Here is a 13,642-nt window from a genome sequence, read left to right on the forward strand (position 1 = left end):
AAATATTTTGAAAGAAAATACAATTTTAAACTGGAATGTGGAAGTTGAGTTAATTTTAAACTTGGCTCAATGAGAACAAAATTTGTAGTTTTGTTATTGATGATGTTGATTCCCCTTGGGAAATCAAAGTTCACCAAAGTTATTACCCATAAAATTATATCTTTGGTGAACTAATTTGGAAATTATTAAAATATTAAGAAGGCAAGTATAACACTTAAAACCTGTATTCATGCTATATTGAATGCCATGTTATTGTTGCAAGTAAAAATGCTCAAAATGTTCTCGAATCAACAATATAGTCCATAAACTAGCACATCTTTTTTTTTTTAAGATTTATTTTATTTATTTGAAAGAGTTACAGAGAGGGGTAGAGACAAAGAAAGAGATATTCCATCCACTGACTCACTCCCCAGATGGCCACAACAGCTGGAGCTGAACTGATCCGAAGCCAGGAGCCAGGAGATTCTTCCAGGTCTCCCACATGGACTAGCACATCTTTGTTAGTCATTCAATATAAGTGATTTAGTTGACACTAAAACCAAAAAAAATATTAAATAATTATCTATGATTCATTGAGATACATAAAATATTTTATGTATAATATAACTTTTGAAGCCACCAATCTTTGAGATAATAAATGAAACATTCATTCAATCATCTAGATACTTTTCATCAGCATTGACTAGATTTATTTCTCTACCAACTAGTTATAATGGGATAGATTTCTTAAATGATAGAAATTCTTGAGTCATGAGGAACTCCTTTGGAAAAATCAAAAGTGATATTTCCAAGTTTAATTTTTGCTACTACTGAATTTTTTAATTTGAATGCTGTTTGAATAACCAACTAGCTGATTCCAATGACATAAATCATCTGTGAACACAGGAGCCTCTATAGAAATAACACTGACTGTAAAAGTAAAAAACAGTTAATTTAGTTATGAATTTTATTTAGTATTTAAAAATGACCATTTTCCCCATGAGACTGAATTTTGACTTCCACAGACATGAACATAGAGCATATGATATCAGGCTTCCAAATTTAGTAAGTGGCTGGTGTCATGGTAAAGTCCATGAGGAAGTATACATTTCTCTCATCTCATTTGAGAACTTTCCATCTATGTAGTGAAAAAGCCAAGGGTAGACTGGGATGCCAGCTGTTCTTGCTGCAACTGAATTAGGGATTTTAAATTTCAAAGAATATTAAAATATGTATTTATAGCTCCTCAAATCTCTTTTCTCTTTCTTTCCTTCTCAGGGTGGATTCCAAACCCTTTCGTAAGCTTTAGAAAACCTACACAGGTCTCACCTATTATTCACCTGGCTATTGTGGCAGAATAAATGGTTTATAACTCAAATCAGTTTTGGGGTTTTCAGTTTCATCTTTCTGTGCTAGTCAAAGTGTGACGCCTAGTGCTGTGATATAATTGAACATGAGTTGACCAGTATGGCGGGACTGAGTTAATCACGGTAGGACAAATCTTCAGAAAGAAATGTGAAAATTTATTTTTTTCTTTTCTATGAACAAATATTTTGTACTTTTCAAAAATGGGTTCCTGAGGTGATTTACTGTGCACATAATCTCTGGCTTCCCTACCTCTGTGTCTGTCTTGTTCATACCATGGTTCTTTCTGAAGTATAGCCCATACAATACTATTTCTTTGATCTGCTTCACTATAAAAATGATATGAATTGAAATGAAATAAGATAAAATATTTTGCCTTGGGCCAAATCATGAACATTCAAAATCACAAAAACAATCTCCACTTTTTAGAGCCTCATGTATGTTGACAGTTTATAAAAAATATTGGAATGCAAACAAAGATTCATTTAATTTTCATAATCAGTGTTTCTCCTTGATTAATGAACTCCTCTTGTAATTACCTATTATATTCTTCAGAACTAGTGTTTTAAGGATCTCATTTTCAGAAATATAGTTCATCCATTTCCAGATGCACATTTTCTTTAGTTTTCAGCACCTCTAAAATTGAGATGCTTTTTTACATTTGATGTCGTCTTGGATTGAACAAAATATGTCATTGACCTAGCAGCTTTAATTACAATTATGTGTGCTGTGTTAGTTATGTTAGACTCAGCTGTGAATAATGAAAATCCAAAATGACACTGGCTTAAATATGAGATAAACTGATCTCTCCCCAGGACACCTAAGGGTCGGTGGTCCTACTCTGGAATTGCACCCTGTGCTGTTAGATATCCCTGCTTCTTTTATTTAAAATATTTATTTATTTATTTGAAAGGCAGAGTTACAGAGGTGCAGAGGCAGAGAGAGAGAGAGAGAGAGAGAGAGAGAGAGACAGGTCTTCCATCCACTGGTTCACTCCTCAGATGGCCGTAACGGCTGGAGCTGTACCAATCTGAAGCCAGGAACCAGGAGTCACTTCTGGGTCTCCCACGTGGGTGCTGGGGCCCAAAGAGTTGGGATATCTTGTACTGCTTTCCCAGGCCATAGCAGAGAGCTGGATCAGAAGTGGCTGAGCAGCCAAGATCCAACCGGCGCCCATATGGGATGCCTACACTGCAGGCAGCAGCTGTATCCGGTAAGCTATAGCATTGGCCCAGAACCATGCTTCTTGATGTTCCATTGCCCAAGGCCTTGCTTTCCAAAGTTATTTAATGGCTTAAGAAGACTGATCCAGGTCCTTCTCTATGGCCCAAATTCCTGACAGCAGGAAAAGATAAAAGAGAAAATGTGTAAAAATCAAGTACCAATTAATTCTTAAACTTTAAGTTCTCAGAAGCAATCAAAGGACAGGTCTACTTACATCCCATAGGCCATAACTTAGTGGAACAGACTGGGGCAAAGGGCAGGGCAGTAGGAGCACAAATGTAGTCATTCTGAGTCTCCATATGATAAGCTAAACATTGTGTCCTGATGAAGAAATGAGAGGAATGGAGAAGCTAGCACTTCATGCCACAGTGCAATCCTTTAAATATTGACACAAGAAGTAGACAGTTTAAAATTATTCCATAATTAGAAATTAGAGAAATATCACTGGATAACTCTTCAAACTTAAGGCAGGAAAGGAAATTGTTAAATACAAGAAATTCATTTGGCCATTAGCAACAAGAAAATTAGCCTTTCTTCTCCAATATCAAATACCTCCTAATAAATGTCTCAGTATTCATGGCTACTGACATGGACTGTGAAGGTCAGAAGAGAACTGTATTCTCTAGTGTTGTATTTCTGCAGGCTACTCTGATTTTATCCAAATTTAAATGAGGGTAAGTGCAATTAGGGTGGAAGGGATCATTCCAGATTAGATATTATGCAGTTAGAGACTCAATAGTTATAATACCTAGAATTTATACTGAGATTCTTGAGAAAATTGATCATTTTGTCTCAGGATGTACTGTTATTGCATCTCCATCACTCTTTCAAAATTTTAATTCAATCAAATGAAGGAATTATTGTAAAAAAACTCCAATATTTATCATTGGGTTTAATTCTTATATTCATAATATATTTAGCTTCTAATTTCCAAATGGAAATACTGTACCTGGGAGATTATTCAATTTTAATTTCAAAATTAACTAAAGCTTAGTTAGAAATCTAGTTTAATTATGATTGAAAATTTTTCAACTTCAAAATAATTAAAAATGAACATGTGGAATTGTATGAATTTTTCTGAAAAATAACTTCTTATTTTATCCAAGTCATTGTCATTTGGAATTTCTATTACTGTCATCTGGGCACCTTGATTCTTTTGCTTTATTAAGCTATCCTTTGGAAAAATAATTGAACAAAAAAACCAAACAAATAAAATGCATAATTCATTATACCCACATTTCTATTAACAATTACTAAAAGTTATTATTATATGATGCCTACCTCTGCTTATAAACTATAAAAAACACTCACAAGAGAATATTGCAATTATGGAATAATGGAATATAAAATATTCTCTGTGTTTATTGCATCAGATCATTTGCTATTGTGAGGCAAATGAAATTGTAGGGTAATAAATATGTGCCTGATGGACTGCCAATGCTAGAGACTCATTTTCAAGAATAGCAATACAAACTAAGTGGTAAAATCTTGAAAAAATCATCTAATGAACTTCATGAATTGATCTTGCTGGTAAATATATTTTCAATAGAATGTAATTTTGCTTATTGTTACTCTGTTCTTATGTCTTATTGAGAAGGATTAGTCACTCATATTTTTATGTTTAAAGACTATTTCATAAAATCAACAAACACATGCAAGTATAATGACTTTTTAAAATATTTATTTATTTTATTTGAAAGTCAGAGTTACATAGAGAGAGAATGAGAGGCAGAAAGAGACAGAGCTCTTCCATCTGCTGGTTCACTCCCCAATTGACCACAAGGGCCAGAGCTGTGCTGATCCAAAGCCAGGAGCCAGGAGCTCACTCCAGGTCTCCCATGCAGGCACAGGGGCCGAAGGGGTTGAGCCATTTTCTACTGCTTTTCCAGGTCATAGCAGAGAGCTGCATGGGAAGTGGAGCAGCCGGGACTCAAACTGGCACCCATAGGGGAGGAGATGGATTTACTGGTTATGCCGCAGCGCCAGCCCCACTAAAATAATGATTTAATTTAATGTGCCTACAAGGAAAAACTCATTCCTAAGAGATGGAATCTACCTGATAGACAGGTATCTCATTATTCTGAGATTGAGGATCTTCCATGTGAAAACACTTTCGTAAATTTCTTAAATGTTTAAATAAAATTCTGCATAATTCAATCCTTCTGAGATGTGCTTGAAGTAGTGTTTATATCTTACTGCTTTAACAGAGCAGAAAAGTATGCCTTAGCTAGGTTATTAAGCTGGAATTTTAATATGATAAAAATAACAATTGACCCTCCACCTATTTTCAGGAACCTTTAGGAAGCTTAGTGTTGCAAATGCTTAAATGCACACCAATAAGCCAATAATTGAATTGGAAGATATGAGTAATATAAAGATATGTGTACGTCTATCCCAATTAGAAAGATGTCTTTGTAAAGTGAGTACTTGGAAACTACTCAGAACAATAAATTTATTCTGCTCCAATGCTGCGGTTCTGCAATGTGGTCCATCTAATTGCACCAGAACCTGACTTTTATGATACTGTTCTCCAAGTTTTTATGCAGACACTCTACGGTGATATTGATATATCTAAGTAGTGATGTTTTTAGTAATGGGACAGGATGAATAACTTCTTATCAGGTGATAATGGTTCTCTAAATCAAAACTGAACTCTCATTAATTTCAAATTTATAAATTGTTATGGATGGAAATCTGTCCAAGCAGATACATAATTTTTAAATTTTCCCTTGCTTCATACCTTAAAGCTATTACGAACTTCTCAGAAGTCATTTTTTTGTTGCAAGATAGCAAATCAGTAGCTTGACTTGCTCAATGTACAATCATTAAAACTTTTAAATTGGTAAAATTTATCTTTGTACAAACATTTTACTTCTGCTACAAAATATTGTATCCATGTAGGTCTGATAACATAGGAAAATATTAGAAATAGAGCAAGGCATAAAAAAGTCTAAAACCTGTGACAGTCCTAGGACTAAATGTTATTTAACTAGAGATCTTAGCATGTCTTAACTTTTAGAGCTCAACTGTCACTCAGAAGATAAGAGCCAAGAAAAGATTCCTTGTTTATATCACGCAGGGTTGTTATGAAGATAAAATAAAATAATGAATATTAAAACACTTTAAAAATTTAAAGCACTCTAAAATATGATTTGTGTATGTGAACATGTATAAAAAGTGATGAGAAATTAATAAATACATCCTTACTTGGTTCAAGTCTTGATTATTTTGGGAATTGGAAACCAACTGTCTTTCAAAAAGTTTAGGGGAAAAACTGGTTATTGTGTTGTAGGTTTTCTTAGAGAAATAAACAGAGCTAGTTTCATAACATTTAATTTCTCTTCTTGGAAAGACAGCAGCCAAAACTGACTGTGGGAGTTTCACATGGGCTTTTAAGACATCCTGGTATTATGCACTTGACAATACACACTCCTTGAAGTCCTTTTTAACATTACATGATTTCAATAATATCAACCATTGAATTCTTGTTTCATTTGTTAAATTGTTGTGCTCCTTGGGGCTCCAAGTATGTTAATACATAGTTGCCACAAATGCATTTTTTAAAATTTATTTCATCTCAGAATGACATACACTCTTCCTCTTTTTTCTTTTAAAAAATATTTTATTTATTTGAAGAGTTAGAGAAAAAGGCAGAGACAGAGAGAGAGGTCTTCCATCCAATGGTTCATTCCCCAGATAGTCACAATGGCCGGAGCTGCGCCTATCTGAAGCCAGGAGCCAGGAGGTTCTTCTGGGACTCTAATGTGGATGCAAGAGTCCAAGCACTTGAGCCATTTTCTGCTGCTTTCCCAGGCCATAGCAGAGAGCTGGGTCAAAAGAGGAGCAGCCAGGACTAGAACCGGCGCCCACATGGGATGCTGGCGCTTCAGTCAAGGGCTTGAACCTGCTGTGCCACAGCCCTTGCCCCGACATACACTCTCCAACAAGGAAGGACACAAAATTAAATATTCTCTATGAGGACAAATTGAAAAAAAACCACATGATCTTTCACATGGGTGTGCAAAACTCTGATTGTTGAATGAAAGAAGTGTTGACTGAAACCATTGCACTGTACAATAACCCCGAGAAATCTTTCTAGGTGGTGTTCATTTGATTTTTAAAATGTTATTATTTCAATATTGAATTGCCATTTTGGACATAGAGTTAAATAGGCATTCTAAATAACTGTATAATGTTCAGAGTAATTAAAAATAATTATAAACACTATAAAAGGGCATGGCTTTTTAAAAAAAGATGGTTATCAGGGAGAGAACGATCCAACATGGGAAGTGGGATACACAGCAGACTCATAGAAGGGCAGATGTCCTAAATAGCACTCTGGCCTCAGAATCAGCCCTTAAGGCATTCGGATCTGGCTGAAGAGCCCATGAGAGTATTGTAGGCATGGAAAGCCAAGATACCATGGAAAAGGAAAAAAAAAAAAAAAAGACCTAAATGAAAGATCTCTGTGAGTGAGATCCCAGTGGAAAGAACGGGGCCATCAAAGATGGAGGTACCTTTCTCTGAAGGAAGGAGAGAACTTCCACTTTGATTATGACCCTATCAGAAGAAGATCAAAGTCAGCGAACCCTAAAGGCTTCCATAGCCTTGGCAACTCATGACTAGAGCCTAGGGAGATTACTGACGCCATAAACAAGAGTGTCAAATTGTTAAGTCAATAATAGGAGTCACTGTGTACTTACATCTTATGTGGGATCTGTCCTTAATGTGTTGTCTAATGTGCAGTGATGCTATAACTAGTACTGAAATAGTATTTTACACTTTGTGTTTACGTGTGGGTGCAAACTAATGAAATCTTTACTTAGTATATACAAAATTGATCTTCTGTATGTAAAGATAATTGAAAAAAAAAACCTGGTGTTAAATTGGAAATTGCATAGAAAATTAATTAATTTTTAAAAAATTATCATGTAGGATCTTTGTCTTTAATGTGCTGTACACTGTTATGTAATGCTATAACTAGTACTCCAACAGTATTTTTTCACTTTGTGTTGCTATGTGGGGGCAAACTGTTGAAATCTTTACTTAATATATACTAAACTGATCCTCTGTATATAAAGAGAACTGAAAATGAATCTTGATGTGAATGGAAGGGGAGAGGGAGTGGGAAAGGGGAGGGTTGCGGGTGGGAGGGAAGTTATGGTGGGGGGGAGGGAAGCCATTGTAATCCATAAGCTGTACTTTGGAAATTTATATTCATTAAATAAAAGTTTAAAAAAAAACAAAAAAAAAAACCCACAAAAGATGGTTATCAGGACACATTTGAAAACATTTGACACATTTGTCTCTGCTTCCTCTTTAGGCTTCTTTACCTGAAACAACTGATCTTCCAGAGTATTTTATTGCTTCTTACAAATGGCCTGGATGGACTCATGGGCCATTGGATCAAAAAAATTGTGCTGCATCGTGGGCATTTTCCACTGCAAGTAATAAATATATTTTAATTACTTCTTTATAAATGTTCCTTTTGACTCTAGAGACTGAGAGTAATTAAAATGTTTTTAGAATTAGGATATTTGAATATTAATATAGTAAACTAAAATCTTCTTTTGAGCAGAAAAAGCAACCTGGAGATTATATAAAATTAATTTTTATTCTAGAAATTTGTCTTATTTTTACCATGTAATTTTAAATATAAGTCAATCAAAAGGTCTACAAACTAAGGCTGCCATGATTTAGTTATCATTTGAGAGTTAAGGCCAGATAATAAGAATATTAAGATTGCTCTATCCCTGTTCTATTATCTGTAATTCTAATAAGCATATACATGCCCACATAATTCATATATTCTTTTCTCTTTATAAGTTTATAAAAATGTTTAGTTGTTAAACTAACTTAATGGAAAGTAAGGCTTTAGAACTCATTTGATAATGCTTCAGATGGTTTATTTCACTGTAAATAAATATAAGGAAATACATAGGATTTGACTTTAAAGTGAAATAAGTAATCTTTTAATAAGATCAGCTTCTAAATTAATGCCACTATTAATCCAAAGGTATAAAGAATCAATTCTGTTTATAGCTACTTTCATGTAAGTTTACCAGCCCCCAAAAAAACGAATTCCTCAGGCTCACCCTGAGGTTTGCACTCCAAAATTATCCTCAAAGCAGTGTTGGTTATATTTCAACAGTTAACATAGATGATTGGATACTATCAAGATCTTAGAAAAATTATTCCCCAGGGTTTGTAGGCAATTGCAAAATAGTGCTCAAAAACAATTTAAAGCCACTATGATCACTGTGAAATAGGTACTAAAGCTCTTGGAGAAGCCAGCTCTGAAGAGTGGCATTCCCAGAGATGGAAACATGTTGATATCTTTGCCTAATTGTTTGTATATCAGGCCAATCATTCCAGAAATGTCTGCAGAACTATAATGCTGGCCCAGCTAACCTATGGGGTAGATACATCTGTTCATTCTACAATTACTGCATCTTATTCCTCCAGTATAAATGCTCTCTTGCTTTCTGGTATTTGTCCTTGCCGCATTAGGGATTAATATGGGGACTTTTCTGAGTCCAGTTTCACTTGAGTAGGAAGATATTTAATCAAATAAGTAATTTTTCATTTTATGCTCATGTGGTTAATGCGTTATATCTCCTAGCTGATATATAAGAAATCTGCCTTAAATTTAAGTCAGAGTAGTATTTCTGAAGATGTGTAACAAAAAGCATTATTGGTGAAATACTGAGGTCAACCTGCTAGGCTGACTTGGACAGAGTTTGATGTCCCCAGATCACAGTCCCATAGGTATCATCAGCACAGGGCTCAGTCTGGATTGTCCTCCTCCCTAACTCACCAGAACACCAGAAAGAGGGCTTTCAATTCTTTCATGATTTCAAAGGACATAGCTTTATATCTTTGTATTCAGTAAATCAGGCTAAATTGTGTGTGTGTATGTAAGTGTGTGCATGCAAGGGCATGTGTGCTCAATTAAGAAAAAACAAAGTAAGTTGCATCAAAGATAAAGAAAATAATGTCAAAGGGTAGTTGGACAAAGAAAAATGGCATCTTAGAGAAACTAAAAGCTATAAAATAAAATAAAGACTCAAAATATGCTCATATTAAAAAATAGTTATGCAACCAAGTAAAATTTAGGATAGTTGTCAGAAGCTGAAGTGAGGATGTTTGGAATGGTGGGAGTGATATGTGACACTGAGTAAATTCGGAGGCAGGAAAAAATAATCAGGGAAAATAATAAAGTGTGTCTCAGAGGTAATGCCCAATAAAAGTTTTCAAGAAGAGTGAAAAGCAATTGACTGAACTGAGTCATTCGTAAATCTTCTGACCTTTTCTAAATATTTTGAGCAAATTTGCACCATTCCTTCATTGTGATTCAGAAATGTCTGTAAAAGAACAACACATTGCATAACCTTAGGATTTAAAACAGTTATCCTTTAGTTGAAATCTACAGACTCATGGAGCTAGGAGAGCTCTCAGAGGTGACCTTTCTGAAGCACTGGGTTTTCTAAAGGTGATCCAAGTAGGTGAAGTAACTTTCCTGAGGTCAAAAAATAGAAGTATCAGAAATGTCCTGGAAATGTGACTTCAATTCCTTGACTACTATTTTCTCTACATTGTAAACATATTTTCTTAACAAAAGAACAATTAACCTAATATTTTTTAAAAAATTATGTCCAATTGAGAAAACTTTTACTGAATGTCAAGCCGTAAGAGAATTTTGTATTATTTTATGAAATAAGGAATTATTTTCTTGAGAATATTAGAGTAAGTAGAAAAGAATGCCACTTACCCCTATGAGTTATATCCTAGTGCAATAATAAGCAATGAGAAGGAATTAGGAGGTTACAGATGAACACCTATTAAATATCTAACACGTACCAGAAGTTTAACAATAGAATTGTACATATACTGTAGTCACACAAAAGCATGAGTAGGGGAAGGTGCTTGGTGTAGCTGTCAAGACATTGCTTCATATGCCCATATCCTATATCAGAGGGCATGAATTCAGTCCTAACTTCAATTACAATTTCAGTTTCCCGCTAATGTGTACCATGGGAGGCAACAGGTGATGGCTCAAGTAGTTGATACCTGCCACCTAAGTGGAAGACTGATTCGGTTCAAGGTGTCTGTCTTCAACCTGGCCCAGCTTCAACTGTTGTGGGCATTTGCAAATGAAACCAGTGGATAGGAGCTATGTCTGTCTCTGACAGTCTGCCTTTCGAATAAATTTTAAAGAAGGTCATACTGAAGTTCATATATAAATATATTAGTTTAAAATGAGTTATTTTTTGAAAAATTCTAAATTAGCACCATGAGGAGTTCCAAACATGATTTTGATGAGGAAAAACTGTAACTTCTATGGTAAAAAATGAATGGAAAGAAGAAAAGACTTGTTTTTAATTTAAAAGTGAGTAAGATCAAATAGGGCAGTTAGCATTTTACATTATATACATATACCAAATGACCACATCGTATGTGCAATTATGAACAATGAAACAATAACAATAATAATAATAATAATAACAATAATATGTAGGAAGTTAAAGGGGGCTAAAATGTGAAATATTAACTAACTTGATTTGACATTACTTGCTTTCAATTAGTTTCCCTAGTCTGTTACTCTTAGTGCAAAACAATTTCTTGTTGTTTTACTTTTTATTTCATTGTAGTTTTACATTCACAAAACAACGGTAGAGAAATACAGAGTTCCCATATACCTTACAGCCTGATTTCCCATATTAACATCCCATATTAAATTTGGAGGCATATGATATATTTGTCACAACTACTGAACCACACCCAATCTCTTGAATTTTTTTAAACCCAAACTTTCATGTTTTCTGTTCATCATTATAATTTTTAATAAAATAGTGCCTGTTACCTGGTAAGTGCTCAATAAATGTGTTAAAGGGGTGGAATGAACTAAGAACAACACTAATGATAGGGAATCTTTTAAATAAAAAAATAGAAAGTTCAATCTTTCAAGGTTGATGTGTATAAGACTTAACATTAGTTACTAACCGGCCAGCGCTGCGGCTCAATAGGCTAATCTTCCGCCTTGTGGCGCCGGCACACCGGGTTCTAGTCCCGGTCAGGGTGCTGGATTCTGTCCCGGTTTCCCCTCTTCCAGGCCAGCTCTCTGCTGTGGCCAGGGAGTACAGTGGAGGATGGCCTGAGTGCTTGGGCCCTGCACCTGCATGGGAGACCAGGATAAGCACCTGACTCCTGCCTTGGGATCAGCGTGGTGCGCCGGCTGCAGCACGCCTGCCGCAGCGGCCATTAGAGGGTGAACCAATGGCAAAAGGAAGACCTTTCTCTCTGTCTCTCTCTCACTGTTCACTCTGCCTGTCAAAAAAAAAAGTTACTAACAGGTATAATAGTAAGTAGTACTTATACTAACTAAACTATAAGTTATGTATGATATTACATGTCATTGTCATAAAAACACATTATATAGTATTTCTATAATTATATTTAGTTCTACATTAATGTGTATGTAACTAATAATAATAGTTAATACTTATAGTTAGTCATAGCTATAGCTAATAGTACATTTACCTTGCTGTCTGTAAATGTCTTTATAAGGTGAATTTCATGTGTATTGAAATAAAATAAATACAAGGATTTGCAATCGTATTATGAACATAAAAGTGGGTTATGTAGGTTTTTGATATTGAATAAGATAGATTCATATATATCTGGATTACCTTACATAGGGAATCCTATGTAGCTAAAATAGATATCAGTTTAAAAATCAAGGACTAAATTTACTCCAATATATCAGAATACCATGGATGATTTTCCAATTAATATCTATGATACAATTTCCTGATTTCCCCAGCTTAGTCATATTCACTTAAAAGAACACATGACTATTTGCAAGACACTGCTATGGGTACAGGGAATAGAAATGTAGGTTAACATATGGTTCTTGCCCTCAAGGAACTTCCCTGGACAGATTTTATTTCTTAATTTAGAAGGCTAAAGAACACAAGAACATGTAATGAGAAACATCTTCAAAGTCAATAACACTTGTTCAATGGAGCAGCATCAAAATAGGACAAAATTATGTCTGACATTATAACACAGGTGATCTGAGTGGAGTGCATAGATATGCTACTGACATTTGGCCTTAATCTTAAATTATAAACAGTTTTAAGGACTAGTTTAGGAGTCCTACAAAATCAGTTATTATAAATATAATATCATGTATCATTTGAATATAAACCTATATTCTACTTGAAACAGGTGTGGCAGCTGACCGAATAGCAATTCAATCCAATGGTCGATACACAGCCAATCTATCTCCTCAGAATCTGATCTCTTGCTGTGCCAAGAACCGTCATGGATGCAACAGTGGGAGCATTGATAGGGCTTGGTGGTACCTGCGAAAACGTGGGTAAATAGCTGCTCAACATGGGTTTCTAGGATTCTTATGAGTGCTACCTAGGGCTAGAATAAGGAAAAAGTTAATTTGAAGATTTAAAAAACTCTGAATCTGTCTGTCTGTCTGTCTATCTATCTATCTATCTATCATGTATCTATATCTATTTATTACATCTAAAGCTCAAATATATATATGTTATACTCAAATATTATATTTGATATGTATCATGAATAAAGTGATTGGAAATAATTATCGAGCAATATAAATTTATAGCTAAATTAATATGAATTTTATTTTTGAAGCCTCAAATGAATATTTTCTTCTGTTGATCTGAGCCAAGTGATTCTACCGAGTCCCAAAAAGGGAATAAAGTCAACAGTGCTGCTGATATCTCTGTTGTGCCTTTCATAACTCAGGCTGATGAGTACATAATGCCAAGTAAAACTTAGATTGAAACTGGGAAGAATAAAATAATGAAGTAATTTATGGTTACCTCATCACCAGTGTCACTAATTTTACTCATCTGATTTGTAGAGGAATGACGGTTTGTGTTTCTTTACTCTCATGTAGAGTTATGACCACACAAGTTATCTTCTGTCTACTGTAACAAAATTCTACCTAAGAACTGAGTTATTCATCTAAGGAAACTGCAGCTGATAATCAGCGGTATAATGTGTACTGCTCAGTTGTTCTTTTCTTATCCAT

The 13,642-nt window shown here is 34.7% G+C and overlaps 1 protein-coding gene across 1 annotated transcript in view; it reads left to right on the plus strand.

Moving 5' to 3' along the window:
• The window catches only part of TINAG (tubulointerstitial nephritis antigen), a 108,892-nt gene that overhangs the window by 36,137 nt on the left and 59,113 nt on the right, over positions 1–13,642 (plus strand). The window contains exons 5-6 of the mRNA XM_062186294.1: positions 7,892–8,015; positions 12,799–12,949. Coding sequence (XP_062042278.1) covers positions 7,892–8,015; positions 12,799–12,949 — 275 coding nt within the window. The remainder of the gene's footprint in view (positions 1–7,891; positions 8,016–12,798; positions 12,950–13,642) is intronic.

Source organism: Lepus europaeus, chromosome 3 (assembly GCF_033115175.1).
Source record: "Lepus europaeus isolate LE1 chromosome 3, mLepTim1.pri, whole genome shotgun sequence".
NCBI classification, from domain to species: Eukaryota; Metazoa; Chordata; class Mammalia; order Lagomorpha; family Leporidae; genus Lepus; species Lepus europaeus.